The 15,452-nt window shown below is 42.7% G+C and overlaps 1 protein-coding gene across 4 annotated transcripts in view; it reads right to left on the bottom strand.

The window, feature by feature from the left end:
• Positions 1-3,721: 3,721 nt before the first annotated feature.
• Positions 3,722-15,452, bottom strand: part of AFAP1 (actin filament associated protein 1) — a 46,778-nt gene continuing 35,047 nt past the window's right edge. For all 4 annotated transcript variants that reach the window (XM_081206266.1, XM_081206268.1, XM_081206267.1 and 1 more), the window contains 5 exons: positions 13,651-13,765; positions 8,886-9,050; positions 8,253-8,443; positions 6,981-7,142; positions 3,722-4,588 (listed from right to left, as the gene is read on the bottom strand). In XM_081206266.1, coding sequence (XP_081062392.1) covers positions 4,562-4,588; positions 6,981-7,142; positions 8,253-8,443; positions 8,886-9,050; positions 13,651-13,765 — 660 coding nt within the window. In that variant the 3' untranslated portion in view covers positions 3,722-4,561. The remainder of the gene's footprint in view (positions 4,589-6,980; positions 7,143-8,252; positions 8,444-8,885; positions 9,051-13,650; positions 13,766-15,452) is intronic.

Below are 15,452 nucleotides of genomic sequence, written 5' to 3'. Positions count from 1 at the left end.
ACTCTCGTGGAGAAGAAGTTCAATAATACAGTTACCAAAATGGTTCCTGCAAAGTCAGCATGCCAAACAAATCCCCACCTTCTGCATTAAGGGCAATACACACAAACCCTCACTCTGCTGAAAGGTTTCCCTCAAAGGGTGTAACTACACAGGGACTCCTTTCCCTCTCAGGCCCAAGACAGGGACGCCTCCTCCTCCCATTCACACCCTGCTATTTGGGAAGGCTTTTCTGTTTTCTTAAAAAGTCCTCTGCACGTCTTAAGAATTTTTAGATATGCATTTTTATGCCTTCTTAAAAATGTACCAATACATATATATTATTATTTTAACAAAACAAAAAAAGGGACACCTGCTTTTTGATGGCCACACTAACCAGTCAATTAGTATTCTGCTAATTCAGATGAGGAGGTAACTTTGTGCTTGTCAAAAGGGTTAGCCAACCAGAACTCCACTGAGCCTACTTTTACTGGGAAGAGGAGGTACCTGATGTTCCTTCATTTCATTCATTCACTTATGTACCTTTCCTTAAAAAGCTGCAGAGCAGGCAGGCTCCCTCCTCAAGCTACGCACGTCTGTCTTGGGCCTGAGTTTAGTGAAATTTACCAACCAGGGGGGCGGATACGAAGATGCAGCAACTGAAATTTAGAATACACATTCTGCTCAAAGTAAGTTTCACAAGGGAAAAATAAAATTGCACATATCTGGTAATTTATTCTAGTTATTGTGCTCTATGATCTGTTTAAAAGGGACAACAACAGAAGCTGCTTCCTTATTAAACGTGCTGATCTAAGGTCTAGCATATATCATAAATATGTACATCTATAAATTAAACATTTAATGAAATATACAAATAAATTAGTTTAAAATAATTTGCCTAAATAAAATAACTTTTGTATACACTTCCTTGCACGGGACATTTTGTGGGATATAGATGACCTTTCTGCACACCTGCCAGAGAACTAAAGGAAAAAGCAATGAGAGAGGTGGGCAGTGCTTGCCACAATTAACCCCTTCAGGGAGCATTTCATCCTCCCTACACGCTTCAGAAATTAACAAAAAGCTTATTATGTGACCAATTTGCAACAAGTGATGCATCTACAGGGTTTACTCAAACCCGTCCATGGGCTGCTCCATTCAGGACACTAGTGGAGGCTGTTCTTATACAAATTCCTTTGCATGTGCAGAGCTGCCCTCATCACTTCCTCGATATGAAAGCAAAGCATGGGCTGTCTGGGGACATTTTGTTTGCTTCCCCTCCACAGGCAGACAATCCAAGCAGCTGGTCAGTAGGGCACCAATGGACTATGGCAGTAGATTGCCTTTCCAGTCACATATGCAGGAAACAAAGCCCTCTAATTCTTTGTATGCGCAGTGGTGCCCATTGACACCAGCGGCAGATTCAATATGCATGCAGCAAAACAAATGGTCCTGTGCTCAGATCTGGCTCTAATCATTCTGAACAAGGACAGTGCCTCAAAGCTTCACAGTGTGGTCAGTGTGAATGATTAGATTAGGAACACAGGAGCACGAGGAACATGTTGGGAGTTTTCGTGGGAATTTTAAACCTTCCTCTGATGGAAATCATGCAGATGGAGGGCAGAACTGTGTAAAAGAGCCGCCTTTCATCACACCAGCCTGTCCAAACTTGAGGCCCTCCTCCGTAAGCCCCTGCCAATTAAAGTTAGGTAGGTGGTGGCCAGCAAGGGGGGGGGGGAGAGATGACACTTTAATTCATAGCACCCCATTTGTGGATTGTCGTCTCCAACTATGATGTCATTTTAGCACCAGAGGAAGATCTGAGCATTTCAGCATATAATGTGAGCTGGTCTTGATTACAATTTTACACATTCTGCTGGATTGTATGAGTTTGCTTTAATTCCTGCTTCTACTCTGCAATATATACCACATCTCAAGGTGGGGAAAACAAAGTCAGTTTATCCACCTTCTTCCATGTTCTGGAGGGATCCTGCCAACAGGGAGGGTCAACGTAAGGGTGTCCCGTCCCCCACCTCTGGCCTTGATTTTTAAACACAATTTCCCTCCCATTGGAAATTAAATGGGGTGAACTGATGGGCTGACGTAATTTTCTCCCTGGTTTGGGGACATCAGGGGAGCCGGGAGGCTGTGGATCCTTTGGCTACTGAAGTTGTCATGACAGCACAGAGGAGAACTCCCACGTCAGATCCCCCTTTAGGATCAAAGCTCTCTCTTTCCACCAACCAGGAGGGATCTCGGCCATCCTATGGCCCATGGGGTGCCTTCAATGGATTTGTAAAGCACAGTAAATAAAACAGCATAAAGCCAAACATAATAATGCTCTGTTACATTTATCTGTAACACAGCACTCGCCCAGAAGGCGCCATTTGCCTACGACCTGACCTTCCCTATCCTCAGTTTCTGGGTGGTGGCTGAAACTTTCACTTTGGGTCCGATTATCCCTTTCTGGAAAGTCCCTGGGGGGCCTACCTGATCTTATGTGGAAGGATATTGCTGGGATAGGAGACTCAAAAGAAGATGGATGCCACCTCTCTTGAGTAGTTCCCCCCTCCCTACTTATCTTATTAAAATAAAATGCATACATACATAAAATTAAAACTCTGACTTGAGCTTGGTCTCCTCCGTGACATGGTGATGGGGTGCCTTGGACCCCTTGAGTTGCAGGGGAGGGCAGGATGGAAAACTTGTCATTTGGGGAGGGATTGTTCCTGCTCTGGCTCTTAGCTGAGCACCCCCAAAGTGGCAGGTAGGTCAGAAGAGCAGCCTGCTCCGTCAGCATTGCAGCAGGGCGGGAGAGTGTCCTGGCTACCTTGTAGCTTGACCTGAACTCAGCTCCATAGAAGGGATAAAGAGACGCTCTCCCTGGAAGGACTGCCTGCTTACAGAAAGAGGCAAAAAAGAATTCAGGGAGCAGACACACACTTCTAACTAAGGCTGCAACCCTAACCCCACTTACTTGGGAGTAAGCCTACTGAATTCAATAGGGCTTACTTCTGAGTCGACATGGTTAGGATCACACCGTAAACCTCCCTATCGTGGTCTCTTCTGTCTGTTCTCAGGAAAGAAACAGAAGGAGCAAGAAGCACCGGCCAGTGGATGCTGCCTCCCAGCTGCCTTGCACAATATGCCTGAAGAGGGAAAGACCTTGGAGCAGCCCATGCGCACAGCAGCTGTTTTCCTAAGATCACACAAAACTCTGGACTGAAGCAACAGATATACTAAGGAGTACCAGAGGAAATTTTTGTTACACTTATGAGACATTTCTTTGGGAGGTGCAGAATAATAAATGATCATTTATATTCCACTTTTCAAGCGTTTGAAGCATTTCACACACATTATTTGCAACAACCCTGCAAGACAGGCCAGTATCATTACCATTATTGATGATGATGATTATTATTACTATCCCCATATTGCAGATTGGGTGGTGAGGCCAAGACACTGCAGCCTGCCCATGGCCACCTAGCAAGTTCACAGCCGAAGTGGGTTTTCAGCTGCAAACTTCTTGGCTTACAACTCATGCTTTTAGCAGGAAAAAGAAACGTCATATAAACTTAGAAAAATAAACATGAAATTGTTTTCTTTAAAAAATATAGGGACACATACCATCTTCTAAGCAGAGATCACTGAAGAGAAGAGGTGCTTAAGGATAACAATTAAAAATTCATTGGAGGTTGAAAGAATTTTGCCTTTTAGCATTGAGAGAAAAGTGGTATTATTTTAAAAAGGGGGGGTGTTACATTTTTTAAAAATCAGATTTTTTTTCTTGGAATGTTTCTGAATGCAATGATACATTAGTTGTTCCTTATTTTCTTCCTATATATCCTCCTCAAAACAACTTTAACTCTGGAGGGGAATTTGAAGTAGAGAGTTATTGGTCCTGTTTACTTTGAGTGAAGTGAGATCCATTTCTATTGGCTTTTTGTGGGAGTGGGGAATCCATCTAAAACATTTGAAGAAAATAAAAACATCTTCAAAAATAACATTTAAAAATGATGGAAGCTCTTTCTAGTACAGCTGGGAGGAGCCGTTCTACACTAGTACCAAGGTAATATTTCACTTGTGTTATCCTTCTTGGTCTCTAATCACCATGGAAAACAGCAGGTCCACGACTTCCACAGCGGCTGCAGTTTTTCAGTCTTCTACTTTAAAAACCTTGTAAGAACTGAATGAATGCCACAGAGTTGAGAATCCCCACATCTATCCAGCAACTTCTACAGAGAGCCAACATCTGATTTTGTACCAAATGATTAAAGCTATCTAAAACTATTTCAAATGAGTACTGAAACATGCCAATCTCAAATTCCATCCAACACAATTGCTAGTTTAACCTGATCCATCTACGTAACCATTTAAAATGTTCCTTTTATATTATGTTATTTCCGGAAGAAGTGTCACAGTAACAAAAGTGACACATTCAAGATGGCCCTCCTCTTGGCTGTGTTAAACTATATTGACCACTAACTGAACAGGATTGACAAACCCTTTACATCTTGGTGCAGGTAAATCTTCTTCAGTCCATCTTGAGCCATACCAAACAGGCACTAGTGACGATTTTACTTCTTTATGTTCCATTTTTCATCTCCCATTCCTAGAGGGGGAGACATTATATCAAAGTCATGTAATACTTGACTCAAGTACATCTAAAATGCAAGAGTTGTTCAGTGGACTTTACTGTATTCCAGGCTGCCACAGCCTATGCAGAAAAGGGGCCGAATTGCAATTTATGCAAGTTAAAAGTAATCTTTATCTGTATTTACTTCACATGAACTAGAACATGAGGTTAATACACAAGAGAGACATGCTGCCATTCCATTATCTGCAGCTTACTGGAAGGGAAGAAATCAGGCAAGTCCAGAAAGAAATTCTAGAACCTAAAATTCTTACTGGCTTGAAAAAATAATTGTACTATTTAACATCCTGTGATTCTTTGTATATCCGCCCCTGCTCACTGCTGGAATAAGGCCCCAAAGGCTTTCCACTGTGGTAATGTGGCTATATGATTTTAAGAAGTTACTGCAACTAAGGGCCTGTTGGAGGAGTATGTGTGAACTTGTAGAGCAGGACTGTAGTGGTGGAATCCAGCCCAGTTTCCTTCCTCCCTCTGGGGTAGGAGACGGGGGCTCAGGACCTTTCAAAGCTTGGCTTCCAGCCAGAAGAATGGAAGTAACTGGACCGGATAGGACCAGATCACAGATGAGACTGCTAAAGCCTGCCCCATCTCCTTAAGGAAGGGTGCAGCCTAAGGTGTAAGCAAAATTCCCCCTTTTTAAATCAAAATTGTGAGTGGATTTTATCTGATATGCTAGGCTTGGTCCAAGACGTCCATTTCTCACATGACAGCATGCCATGCCTTCCACATGAAGATCTGCTTGCTTGAAAACACCCTGAAGTGAAAACTACACACCCTGTTAAAACCACAGAAAAAGAAAGGCCTTCCCTCTGAGGAAGCATGTGGGACAAAATCCTCAGGATTAAACCAGCAACTTCCTACAGGGAAAGTGTCCTAAGAAGACTGCATCATCTCTGCGACTGAGCTAATGTCCCACTTGTCTCTCCTGCACCCACCACCAGCTACTGGGCAAAGCATTTCTTTGTAACAAAAATGTGAATCACAACATCAGAAAAAAATATATACTGGAAACTGGACTGCAGTGCAGTACAAAACAGGCAACCAATGAAAAAGGAGGGAGTCGGTTGTTATCCAGGCACAAGTCTTGATGTGAAGTTTGTTTCTGGGGGGAAAACCTACAACTGAAATTATCTGAGGCTGTTAAAAATGAGGGGAAGTGTGTTTGCCTCCTGTGAACAGTTGGCAAGAATACAGACAGAGGAAGCAAAAACAGAACTCTGAGAATGGGACTGTTCCACTTGCTAGTGGTACAAGAGTTGGTAGAGATGATTGCTGCTAATTTTAAGTGCTAAATTTCTTTAAATCATGTTTAAAGTGAAAATACATTTAACATATTTATTATGTAATTTGCTTTTTTAAATGGAAGTTTAATGGAAGTTTTTGCATGGTTAAAAGTGCCCTTTTTACGTTATTTCCTTGCCAGTGTAAATTTCTTTTTTAAAAACATAAACCGCTGGCTCAGGAAGTGAATTCTATACAATACCAAACACAAGAGTCCAGTAAGAAAAATGCAGACCTTTGACAGGAATGAATGCTGATCCCAATTGTATAAAACCAAAGTAGAGCCAATTTTCAGTTTTGTTTCAGTTGAGTAATTTGACTTCATGTATATCAACATTAAAATAGTGAGGTCACACCACAGATAGATAAAATTTAGAAAGTACTTTTTCACATCATCAAGAAAATGAAAAATATCTTAGGATAAACAGGGAAATGTATGCAATCAGTGACTGAGAACAACAAAGCATGTATGAGTACGTATTTCAAAAACTTAGGGCTCGTCAGCCCTTCTGCTTGGCCCAAGCCTAGAAAGCATGGGCTTGTGTGGATTTCTGCTTGTCCCACGCCTCCTAAGCACAGGACTGAGTGGTTTTGTCCTTGTCCCGCTGCTTTCACCAGAAAAACCCACTCTGTAGCAATAAATAGGAACAGACACCAATCTGTAGAAAACCAAACTGAAATTTGCTCCAATTCAGTAGCAAAGATCAGGTCTCCCTGGGGAAAGGGGCAGGGCAAGAGCAAGTCTGGATGAGTCCTCATTCTTGTAAGCCGTGGGAAATACAATAATGTAACAAAGTTTCAGCTCTTAAAGCAAAATACAAGGAGTGTATTATAGGAAACTGAAGAGGACCTGAAAATGTTCAACTATTCTTCCCTTCAGTGTGAACTAAAAGAGCAATCACAGCCTTTTAAGACAAGATAGCCATTAACTTTTTCTTTTCTGAACAGTGGCAACCCTTTCAGAACCAAAGTGAGACAGAAAACTGGCTCCTCTAGTGTGGGCAAAAAGCAAATAAGCCAAGCCTGTAAATATTGGCAGAGTAACATTGGACGCTGAGGCAGATCTCACCTTTGCCTTCTGAAGCACATGGCCTCTGCATGGAGAGGTGCTTGAGGAGGAATGTCTTTTCAGGACTACAGCACTGTTCACAGGCACAGAACATTCAGTATCACTTGTGTCACAGCTGGAGATAGGTGAATTCTCCAGAGTCTGATGTTTTAGAACTGGAGACTGTAAGAATACAAAACCATTTGAAATCATGACAGCTATCAAAACCTGCTCCTTGGTCTCAGGAACCATCGTGCAAATTTAGGATGCAATAGCTTAAGAGGTGTGCAGGTGGACCATGAGCAAACGACTTTCCAAAATGTATAGATGGGACTACAGAGTGTGACTGATCTGAGATGGTTTACTAATTGCCTTTATCTGGTAACAAGAGCAGTACTTTAATGCAGTGGTTCCCAATTAGCTAATTACTGAGGGCCCCCTATTTTTCACAAGTCAAGTACTGACCCGCTACTTTCAAATTTTTTGATACCGCAAAGCAATTTTTTGAACAAAATGTTGGCTAGCCCCTAATAAGCAAAAATTTTTAGGTACGCTAAAAAACAAAACTAGGGCTAAGTGATATCTGGTTTTCAGCATTGTGATACATCAGCAGCTAGACAGCACAATATTCCAATATATAATGACGTCTGAAACTGGAGATCAGGCGTGGGGATGAGGGAAGGAGCAGCCGCAGAGATTGGATGGGTAGGGGGAGGCAAGGAAGGGGAGTCACTTCCACTGCATGGTTTGAGTGGGAGGAGATGGGGAGGGGGTGCATAAGCCCCCCGGTCAGCAAGGCAGCCAGGGAAGATGCACGTCCACTGTGGCTGCTGCTGCTTTCCTGCTGACTGAGAAAAGCCGCTCTGCCTCCGTGCCAGGGGAAGGTAGTGCCACAGTTCCTTGAAGTGAGGGCGATCAGCTGCCCTGTTCTCCATCCGCGTGAGGGAAGGCAGCTCAGATCAGCAGTGTTATCGGCTGAGATCATCATGCAATATTGACAACACCTTGAAACTGGCTGCTCTGCTCTCCCCTCACGTGAGGAGCGTTATATTGCTGCATATTGCCAGGTCAAAATTGTTATTGCGGTGTGATTTCAAAACTGGTTTGGGCCAATACATTGAAAAATTGCATAGTGCTAGAATAGACCATAAAATTTGTGATATTACCATGAAAAATGACGAAAAATCGCTTGGAGGAGGCAAGGGATGGGGCCACGGACATCCTGGGTGTGTTCCACTGACCCCCAGGGGTCCCCGGATCCCTAACTGGGAACTGCTGCTTTAATAAAAGTACCTGTGCAGTTGAGGTTCCTGATTTAGGCTCAATCGCCAGTCCCAATGTGATGCCACCAGCCAAAGCTTTCTTCAGGTTCTCTTTCACCTCTGTCAGCTCTAGTTCCAGAGTAACACGTTCAGACTCTTTCAACTTACACTCCTCTTCCAACTTCTTTAGTTTATCTTCAAGGATAACTAGTGTTTTCCTACCTGAAATTCAGAGGCAAGGTAAGTGATATCTGAGGCAGGGGGAGATTTGTACATTCCTAGTTACTCAATGAGGCCACAACCCTGCAAGCAACTTCAAGACGGAGGCATAAGACTTACTGCAATTTGACCAGATACAATCTTGGTTTCTTCCTCCTTTGTAATATCTAGTTGAGTTTACATCTCTGTCCTGGTGCCATTACCCCCATGACTCCTTTAATGATTATTTAGTAGTAGTAATAGGAAGAACCAATGATAATATTTCTGATTATGTTTAATGTGTTTTATGCATTTTTATCCTATTTTATTTCCGCATATTGCTTTGGGGCATTCTGTTGTGGGAAAAGACTAACTAACTAGTCATGTACCTTCTCCTGCTACTGGAAGTATCTTTCCTGAGATTCTGGTCATACAATGGTCTAAGAAGATCAAACACCCAGCATACCAGCATTTGCTTCCAGGGCTGCTCTAAGGTCTTTCCTTTCCTTTCGAAGCTGAGCCAGGCGATTCCTCAGAGTTTCTCTTCTCCTCAACAGCTCCTCCTCTTTGGTCTGCAACCTCTTTGCATCTGCTTCAACACGGTTCTTTCCATATTTGTACTGTTCAGCACCTACACATAAAGGTTAACTATTAGGCATCAGAGAGCAGGAATGCTATTAATCTTACCTTCTTGTATGGCTCAGTGGTTAAGTATCTGCTTTGCATGTGGGAGAGCTAAGGGTCACTCCCTGGCACCTCCAGCTTATGCTGGGAATATGCAGTGTTTCTCAAACTTGGGGTCTTCAGCTGCTGTTGAACTACAACACCCATCAATCCTGACAACTGCTACTGCTGGGTAGGGATGGCAAGAGTTGCAGTCCAACAGACTTCCGGGTTAGCGCGATCGGCTAATGGCGGATTCCCTCCGAGCTCCGGAGGGAATCGGCTCTGCTGGAAACGGGTCTTGCCGCGACGGCGACGCGGGGACCCTTAGAAACCGCAGGCGCGGATGCCTGCAGACCTGGTGACTCGGTGGGCACCTTAAGCGCCCCCCCGACCCACGAAGAGCCTTTTTAAAGGCTTCGGAGAGGGTACGGAGAGTGGCGCGGTGCTGAGAGTAGACCGCTACTCCAGTGGAGCGAAGCCGTGTGCCATGGCCGGAAAGCGCTGACTTTTTCCCCTAAATCTGGACCTGAAAAGAAATAACCCGTGAGTAGAATGGAATTCAGACTTTAAAATACCTATCTTTGAATTTGGCACGACCGGGGGATGTGTTAAAGGGAAGTCCGCACCCCCCCCTCTTACAAATGATCTAAAGCAAGAACAGGAGAACTAAGGTGGAGAGTTCATCCTTCTCGGTGCGAGCTAAAAGATATTAGCTTCCACGATTTGACAAAAGAAGTTTTGAGCTGGAGTGTGAGAGTGGAATTTCAGAAGTTTTATTTTGTGCAACCCCCCCTCCCGGACCCGGGAGCGTCCTGTGTCTGAGTCTGTTGAAGAGGAATAAAGAGTTTGACAGCTGTCAAAGCTGTCAAACGGGCAGTTTAAAGTTAAAAAATTTGTTACTTAAGATCTCTCTGGACTAAATGTGTTACATTTGAATTAAAGTTGTTGGAAACAAAGAAACAAACAACGAGGTAAAGGATTGTTGGGAAAAGACTATTAAGTAACCGGAATCCCTCTAGGGGGAATTCTGAGACATTACAATGGCTGCAGATGGAAAATTACTAGCTGAGATAGAAAGAATGTTTTTCCTTGTGGGAATTTTACAAGAGCAGAGTCTGGCTATGAATAAACAACTTACAACCTTGACTTCTGGAACAAGTAGCTCTGCTGAATGTACCGAGGACTTGGATGAGAAAAAATCTGCAGCTGAATTAGAAGAGATATCTCAAGAACTGAAGGAGACTAAACAAATGGAGAAAGTACAGATGGAAAGTACCAACCAGAAGCCTACACTAGTGGATTGCAAGGAAGAAGACCCTCGGATTATATGGATTACAAATCTGTGAAAGATGAAGGAGGAGGCCCCTGGAGTATTTGGAATACAGGAACTTAAAAGAAAGAAGAAATATAATTGGGGCCTTCACCTTGAATATGAAGGATTAGTGGAACTTTTGCAGCAGCTGTCACCAAGTATTCTTGTGGGAAGAAAACCTGGTTTGATTGGGATAGAACTCCTTCGAGATTCGATGACCAACACAAAGGACTACCAACAAAACCGGCAGAGAGGGACTGAAAGAGACTTGAAGGCCTCGGACGTGAGGAATCCAGGCTAAGAACTGTTATTGTGGACATGTACTTGGGAAGGGACGGAAACCGGGGATGGGAGGGAGGGGAAAACAGAATATTGAAAACGTTTAGGACTTTTGGGTTTAGTTAGTATGATCCATATTCAATATAAAATGGGAAATCGATGGAAGGGAACTTGGGTCCACCTTAGGAAAGAACTTAATTTTTTATAAGAGATGTAATATTAATACTAATATGATAAGGAGGAGAAATAACAACTTGCTGACTTAATTAAGGGAATTAGGATGTATGAAGGGGGGGTGGGGGGAAGTCAAGGAACAAGGTTAAGAAAGTAAGGTTTTGAAATTATACATGTTTTTGTCTTTGTCTTTTTGTGTGTGGTGTGTCTTTATAAAATTTGAAAATCTAATAAATTTTTTATAAAAAAAAAAGAGTTGCAGTCCAACAACAGCTGAAGGCCCAAGTTCGGGAAACACTGCCCTCGAGAGCCACTGCCACGTAGACAATACTGAGCTAAATGGACGAAGGGTCTTGACTCAGCATAAGGCAACTCCCCAGGTTCTTATTAATCAAAAAGCTAAGTCCCAACACAGACATTCTAACAGCCACCCAGCAGATGTGGCTGTTTTCCGAGGCATACAAATCCTTTCTCAAATGTAACCACCAAATCTCTGAACCATATTCCAAGATCTCTCTGCTTGTCACATCTCTTTCCCAGTGTGGTTGCTGTACCCACGCCAACTGTGGTCCAGGGGTGTAAACCTTTCAGCACATTTGTTTTAGCTGAACAGCCTTGGGATGTCTGTCACTTGTGTGGTTTGTAAAACACACCAGGAATCAAACCCATGTGGGTTTAAATACTTGGACCAAAGCAAGAGCAGTCAGGAAGGCTGTGGCAAACATGTCAGCGAAGTTACATGTAAAGGAAATCCAGAATGGTTCCAAAATTCTTAAGTAATGAACAGGAAGACTAAGAAAAAAAGATGAGAGTTTAATTAAGTTCCCTAGTTGTTCAGTGATTAACTAGTAATTGGAAATCACCAAATTAATTACCAAATGCTAACTGGTAGGACTGTTAACTTTCAGATGACCTGAGAGTTAAGAAGGGCATGTGTAAGAAATGGAAGAAAGGAAATCACAAAGGAGGAGTAGCCAACAGTTGCAGCGGGAAAGTCAGGCTGGCTAAAGCTCAGAATGAGCTCGGGCTCCCAAGAGAGGGTAAAAAAGATAAAAAAGGTTTCTTTGGCTATGTCCAAAGTAAGAGGAAAAACAAGCAAGTGGTAGGTCCTATGTGTGGCGAAGAAGAACTACTCAACACCTCCTTTGCCTCTGTCTTCACCAAAAGGAAAGCGATGCTCAACATTGTGACAACAGAATAAATGATGTAAGGAAGGAGCTGCAGCCCAAGACAGGAAAAGAGAAGGGAACACCTAGCGACTTTAAATGAATTCAGCTCTCCAGGGCCTGATGAGCGACATCCAAGGGTACTAAAGGAGCTTGCGGATGTAATTTCAGAGCCTTTGTCTATTATATTTGAGAATTCTTGGAGAACAGAGGGAGGCAGGATAATGTTGTCCCCATCTTCAAAAAGGGGGGAAAGGAAGACCCAGATAACTACCGACCGGTGAGCTTAACATCAGTATCAGGGAAGGTCCTAGAACAGAAAATTCAAGAGTCGGTCTGTGAGCATTTAGAAAAGAAAGCTGTGATTACTAAGACCCAGCACGGGATTCTCAAAATAAGTCATGCCAGACCAATCTGATTTCTTTTTTTGATCAAATTACAAACTTGGTGGATTAGGGAAATGCTGTGGACATAGCGTATCATGATTTCAGTAAGGCTTGTGACAAAGTCCCCCATGATATTTTCACGATGAAACTGGTAAAATGTGGGTTGAACAAGGCAGCGGTTAGATGGATTTGTAGCTGGTCGACAGACCAAACCCAAAGAGTACTCATTAATGGTTCCTCATCATCCTGGAAAAAAGTGACAAGTGGGGTGGCACAGGGTTCTGTCCTGGGCCCATTGTTCTTCAACGTCTTCATAAACGACTTGGATGAAAGAATTGAGGGGATGCTCATCAGATTTGCAGATGACACCAAACTGGGAGGGATAGCTAATACTGCAGAAGACAGAATCAGAATTCAACATGATCCTATCAGATTGGAGAACTGGGCACAAGCTAACAAAATGAATTTCAATAGGGACAAATGTAAGGTTCTGCACTTAGGCAGATGCATAAATATAGGCTGGGGAACATCTGGTTTACTAGCAGTACAAGTGAATGCTGTTCTAGGCTGCATCAGGAGAAGTCTAGTGTCCAGATCAAGGGAAGTAATAGAACCCCTCTATTCTGCCTTACTCAGACCACACCTGGAATACTGTGTCCAATTCTGGGCACCACAATTTAAGCAGGATGTTGACAAGCTGGAACGTGTGCAGAGGAGGGCAGCCAAGATGATCCAGGGTCTGGAAAGTAAGCCTTATGAGGAGCACTTGAAGGAGTTGGGTATGTTTAGCCTGGAAAAGAGGAGACTGAGAGGAGATATGATAGCCATCTTCAAATATCCTAGTGTCTGTCACATGGTGGAAGGAGCAAGCTTGTTTTCTTCCTGCTCTAGCTCTGGAGGGTAGGACATGAACCAATGGCTTCAAGTTGCAAGAAAGGAGATTCCAACTAAGCATTCGGGAAGAACTTTCAGACAGTAAGAGCTGTTTGGCAGTGGAACAGATTCCCGCGAGAGCTGGTGGACTCTCCTGCCTTGGAGGTTTCTAAGCAGAGGTTGGATAGCCATCTCCCATGGATGATCTAGCTGAGATTCCTGCATTGGCAGTGGGTGGGACTAGATGACCCTTGGGGTCCCTTCCAACTCTAAGATTCTACAATTCTATGTAGCTGATTAATCAGTTAACTGATGAAAAATATTTAAACTGACTGAAAAAGTCGATTTTTCTTTCCTTAAACAGGAAACACTCACTAGAATTGCTGCGTTTTACATTTGAAGCAGATTCTGATTTCTTTTGGGGGTTGTTTAATGTTCTTCCTTTCCCCATTATTCCATTTGTAGCAGCAGAAGCCTTCTTTCCTTTAAACTGATAGAAAAAAATATGTGTTTAGTAATTAAATATATATTTAGCAGTAATTATTCAATGACAGGGTTTACACTTTTCCTAGAACAAAGCTTCAAAACTGTCCCAAGCGGCCCAATTGGAAGCAGGTTACAAGTTTAAAAAACTAGGTCAGCTGGGAAGGATGCTTCTTCTAAAGCCGCAAAGATAAAACAAAAAGCACCTGCAGTTTCTTACTGAGCAGCACACAACAGTGAGACTGCACATTTCTTAAGTCACAGGCTACAGGTGACTATTCAAAATTTTGAGGAACCATTCAGAATGTGCCACATGGTTTTGCAAGGATCTATGTTGCTAATTAATCGCAGTGCATGCTGCTCAGAAGACCACACTTTGTCCCTCTCTTCAGGAACCTGGGAAGGAAGCAAACCACAAGTGCTGGCTTACTGTTTTGTATAAAGTAGCATTTGTGGTTCACTTCTCGCCTAACAACTTACCAAGGTAAGCCAGAAACAAACTTTTGGCTTACTATCATGGTTTGTTGGAAGAGAAATAAACAATGAGTGCTGGTTTACTCCCCAGCACATTGGAGAAAGAAGTCAGGGGAGGGAAGTTGGGGGGGGGGGTACCCTTGAGCAGAATTGCTTGCCCCCTTTTGCTATGGTTTGAAGTGAAGCATGAATCAGGTGAGTGTGAAACTTTACCCTCCAAAAAAGGAAGTCAATTTCAAATTTGCATACAAAAAGCAGAATTTCAGCCCTAATTCTGCTGCCTGACTTCAAAAGTAACTATACTGCCAGATTTTGACTTTTCTACCTCAAAGCTGTTTTACATATAACAATTTCAAACTTGGGGAACATGTACAGTTGCAATCAAAATTATTCAACCCCTATTGCAAATCAGGTTTACTATCAAAATTTACAGGCTTTCAGCTGTTTGCAATGAGCATTATTATTATTATTATTATTATTATTATTATTATTATTATTATTAACTGAATTTATATACCGCCCTATACCCAGGGGTCAAAAACAAAGGCAATTGCAATAGCTCAGGAAACACCTTGGGTTGGATTCAGATGAGCAGCTTAGTTGATGAGCTACCAAAGCATTTAAACAAACAAACAAAAAAGATGCTCCACAGTTCAAATATATTCCAAGGTAAAGTGGTGACCTTGCCACTAGATTGTTACTACCTTGCCAACAACAACATCCTGCCCAACTGCTTGTGAAGGTTTTCACCAGCTCATTTTTTAATCTGAAAATCCCCACCATCCACGGGGTTCACAGACTGTTTTGAGCTTGTGAAAGAATAACACCCCAGAAAGAATTTGAAAAGAGAATGGGGCATAGAATTGAGCACACATACAGATTCTAAATGTAACTTTTGTATTCAAGATTAGTGGATGTTTTCTTGTGGAACTGAAGGGTGCCTCCTATTCAACAGAGTGGAAAGGCTCAGACAGTATGAATTACATGTGGTTTCTGCACTCTTAACTGTCAGTACAGTACTGCCAACACCTGTGTGTTAATGTGTGTGTGCATGTGCATGCTCTACTTTTAAAATCTAGCCCAGACATGAACAACCTATGGCCCTTCAGATCTTGTTAGATTCCAAATTCCCATCACCCCATGCCAGCGTGGTTAGTGGGACTTGTGGAACAATGACATGTGGAGGGTCAGTGGTTTGGTAGCTCTGACCTAGACTAACC

This window comes from Podarcis bocagei (genome assembly GCF_964188305.1).
Source record: "Podarcis bocagei genome assembly, chromosome: 8".
In the NCBI taxonomy this organism is placed as follows: Eukaryota; Metazoa; Chordata; class Lepidosauria; order Squamata; family Lacertidae; genus Podarcis; species Podarcis bocagei.
This window is presented reverse-complemented; position numbering and strand designations above follow the sequence as displayed.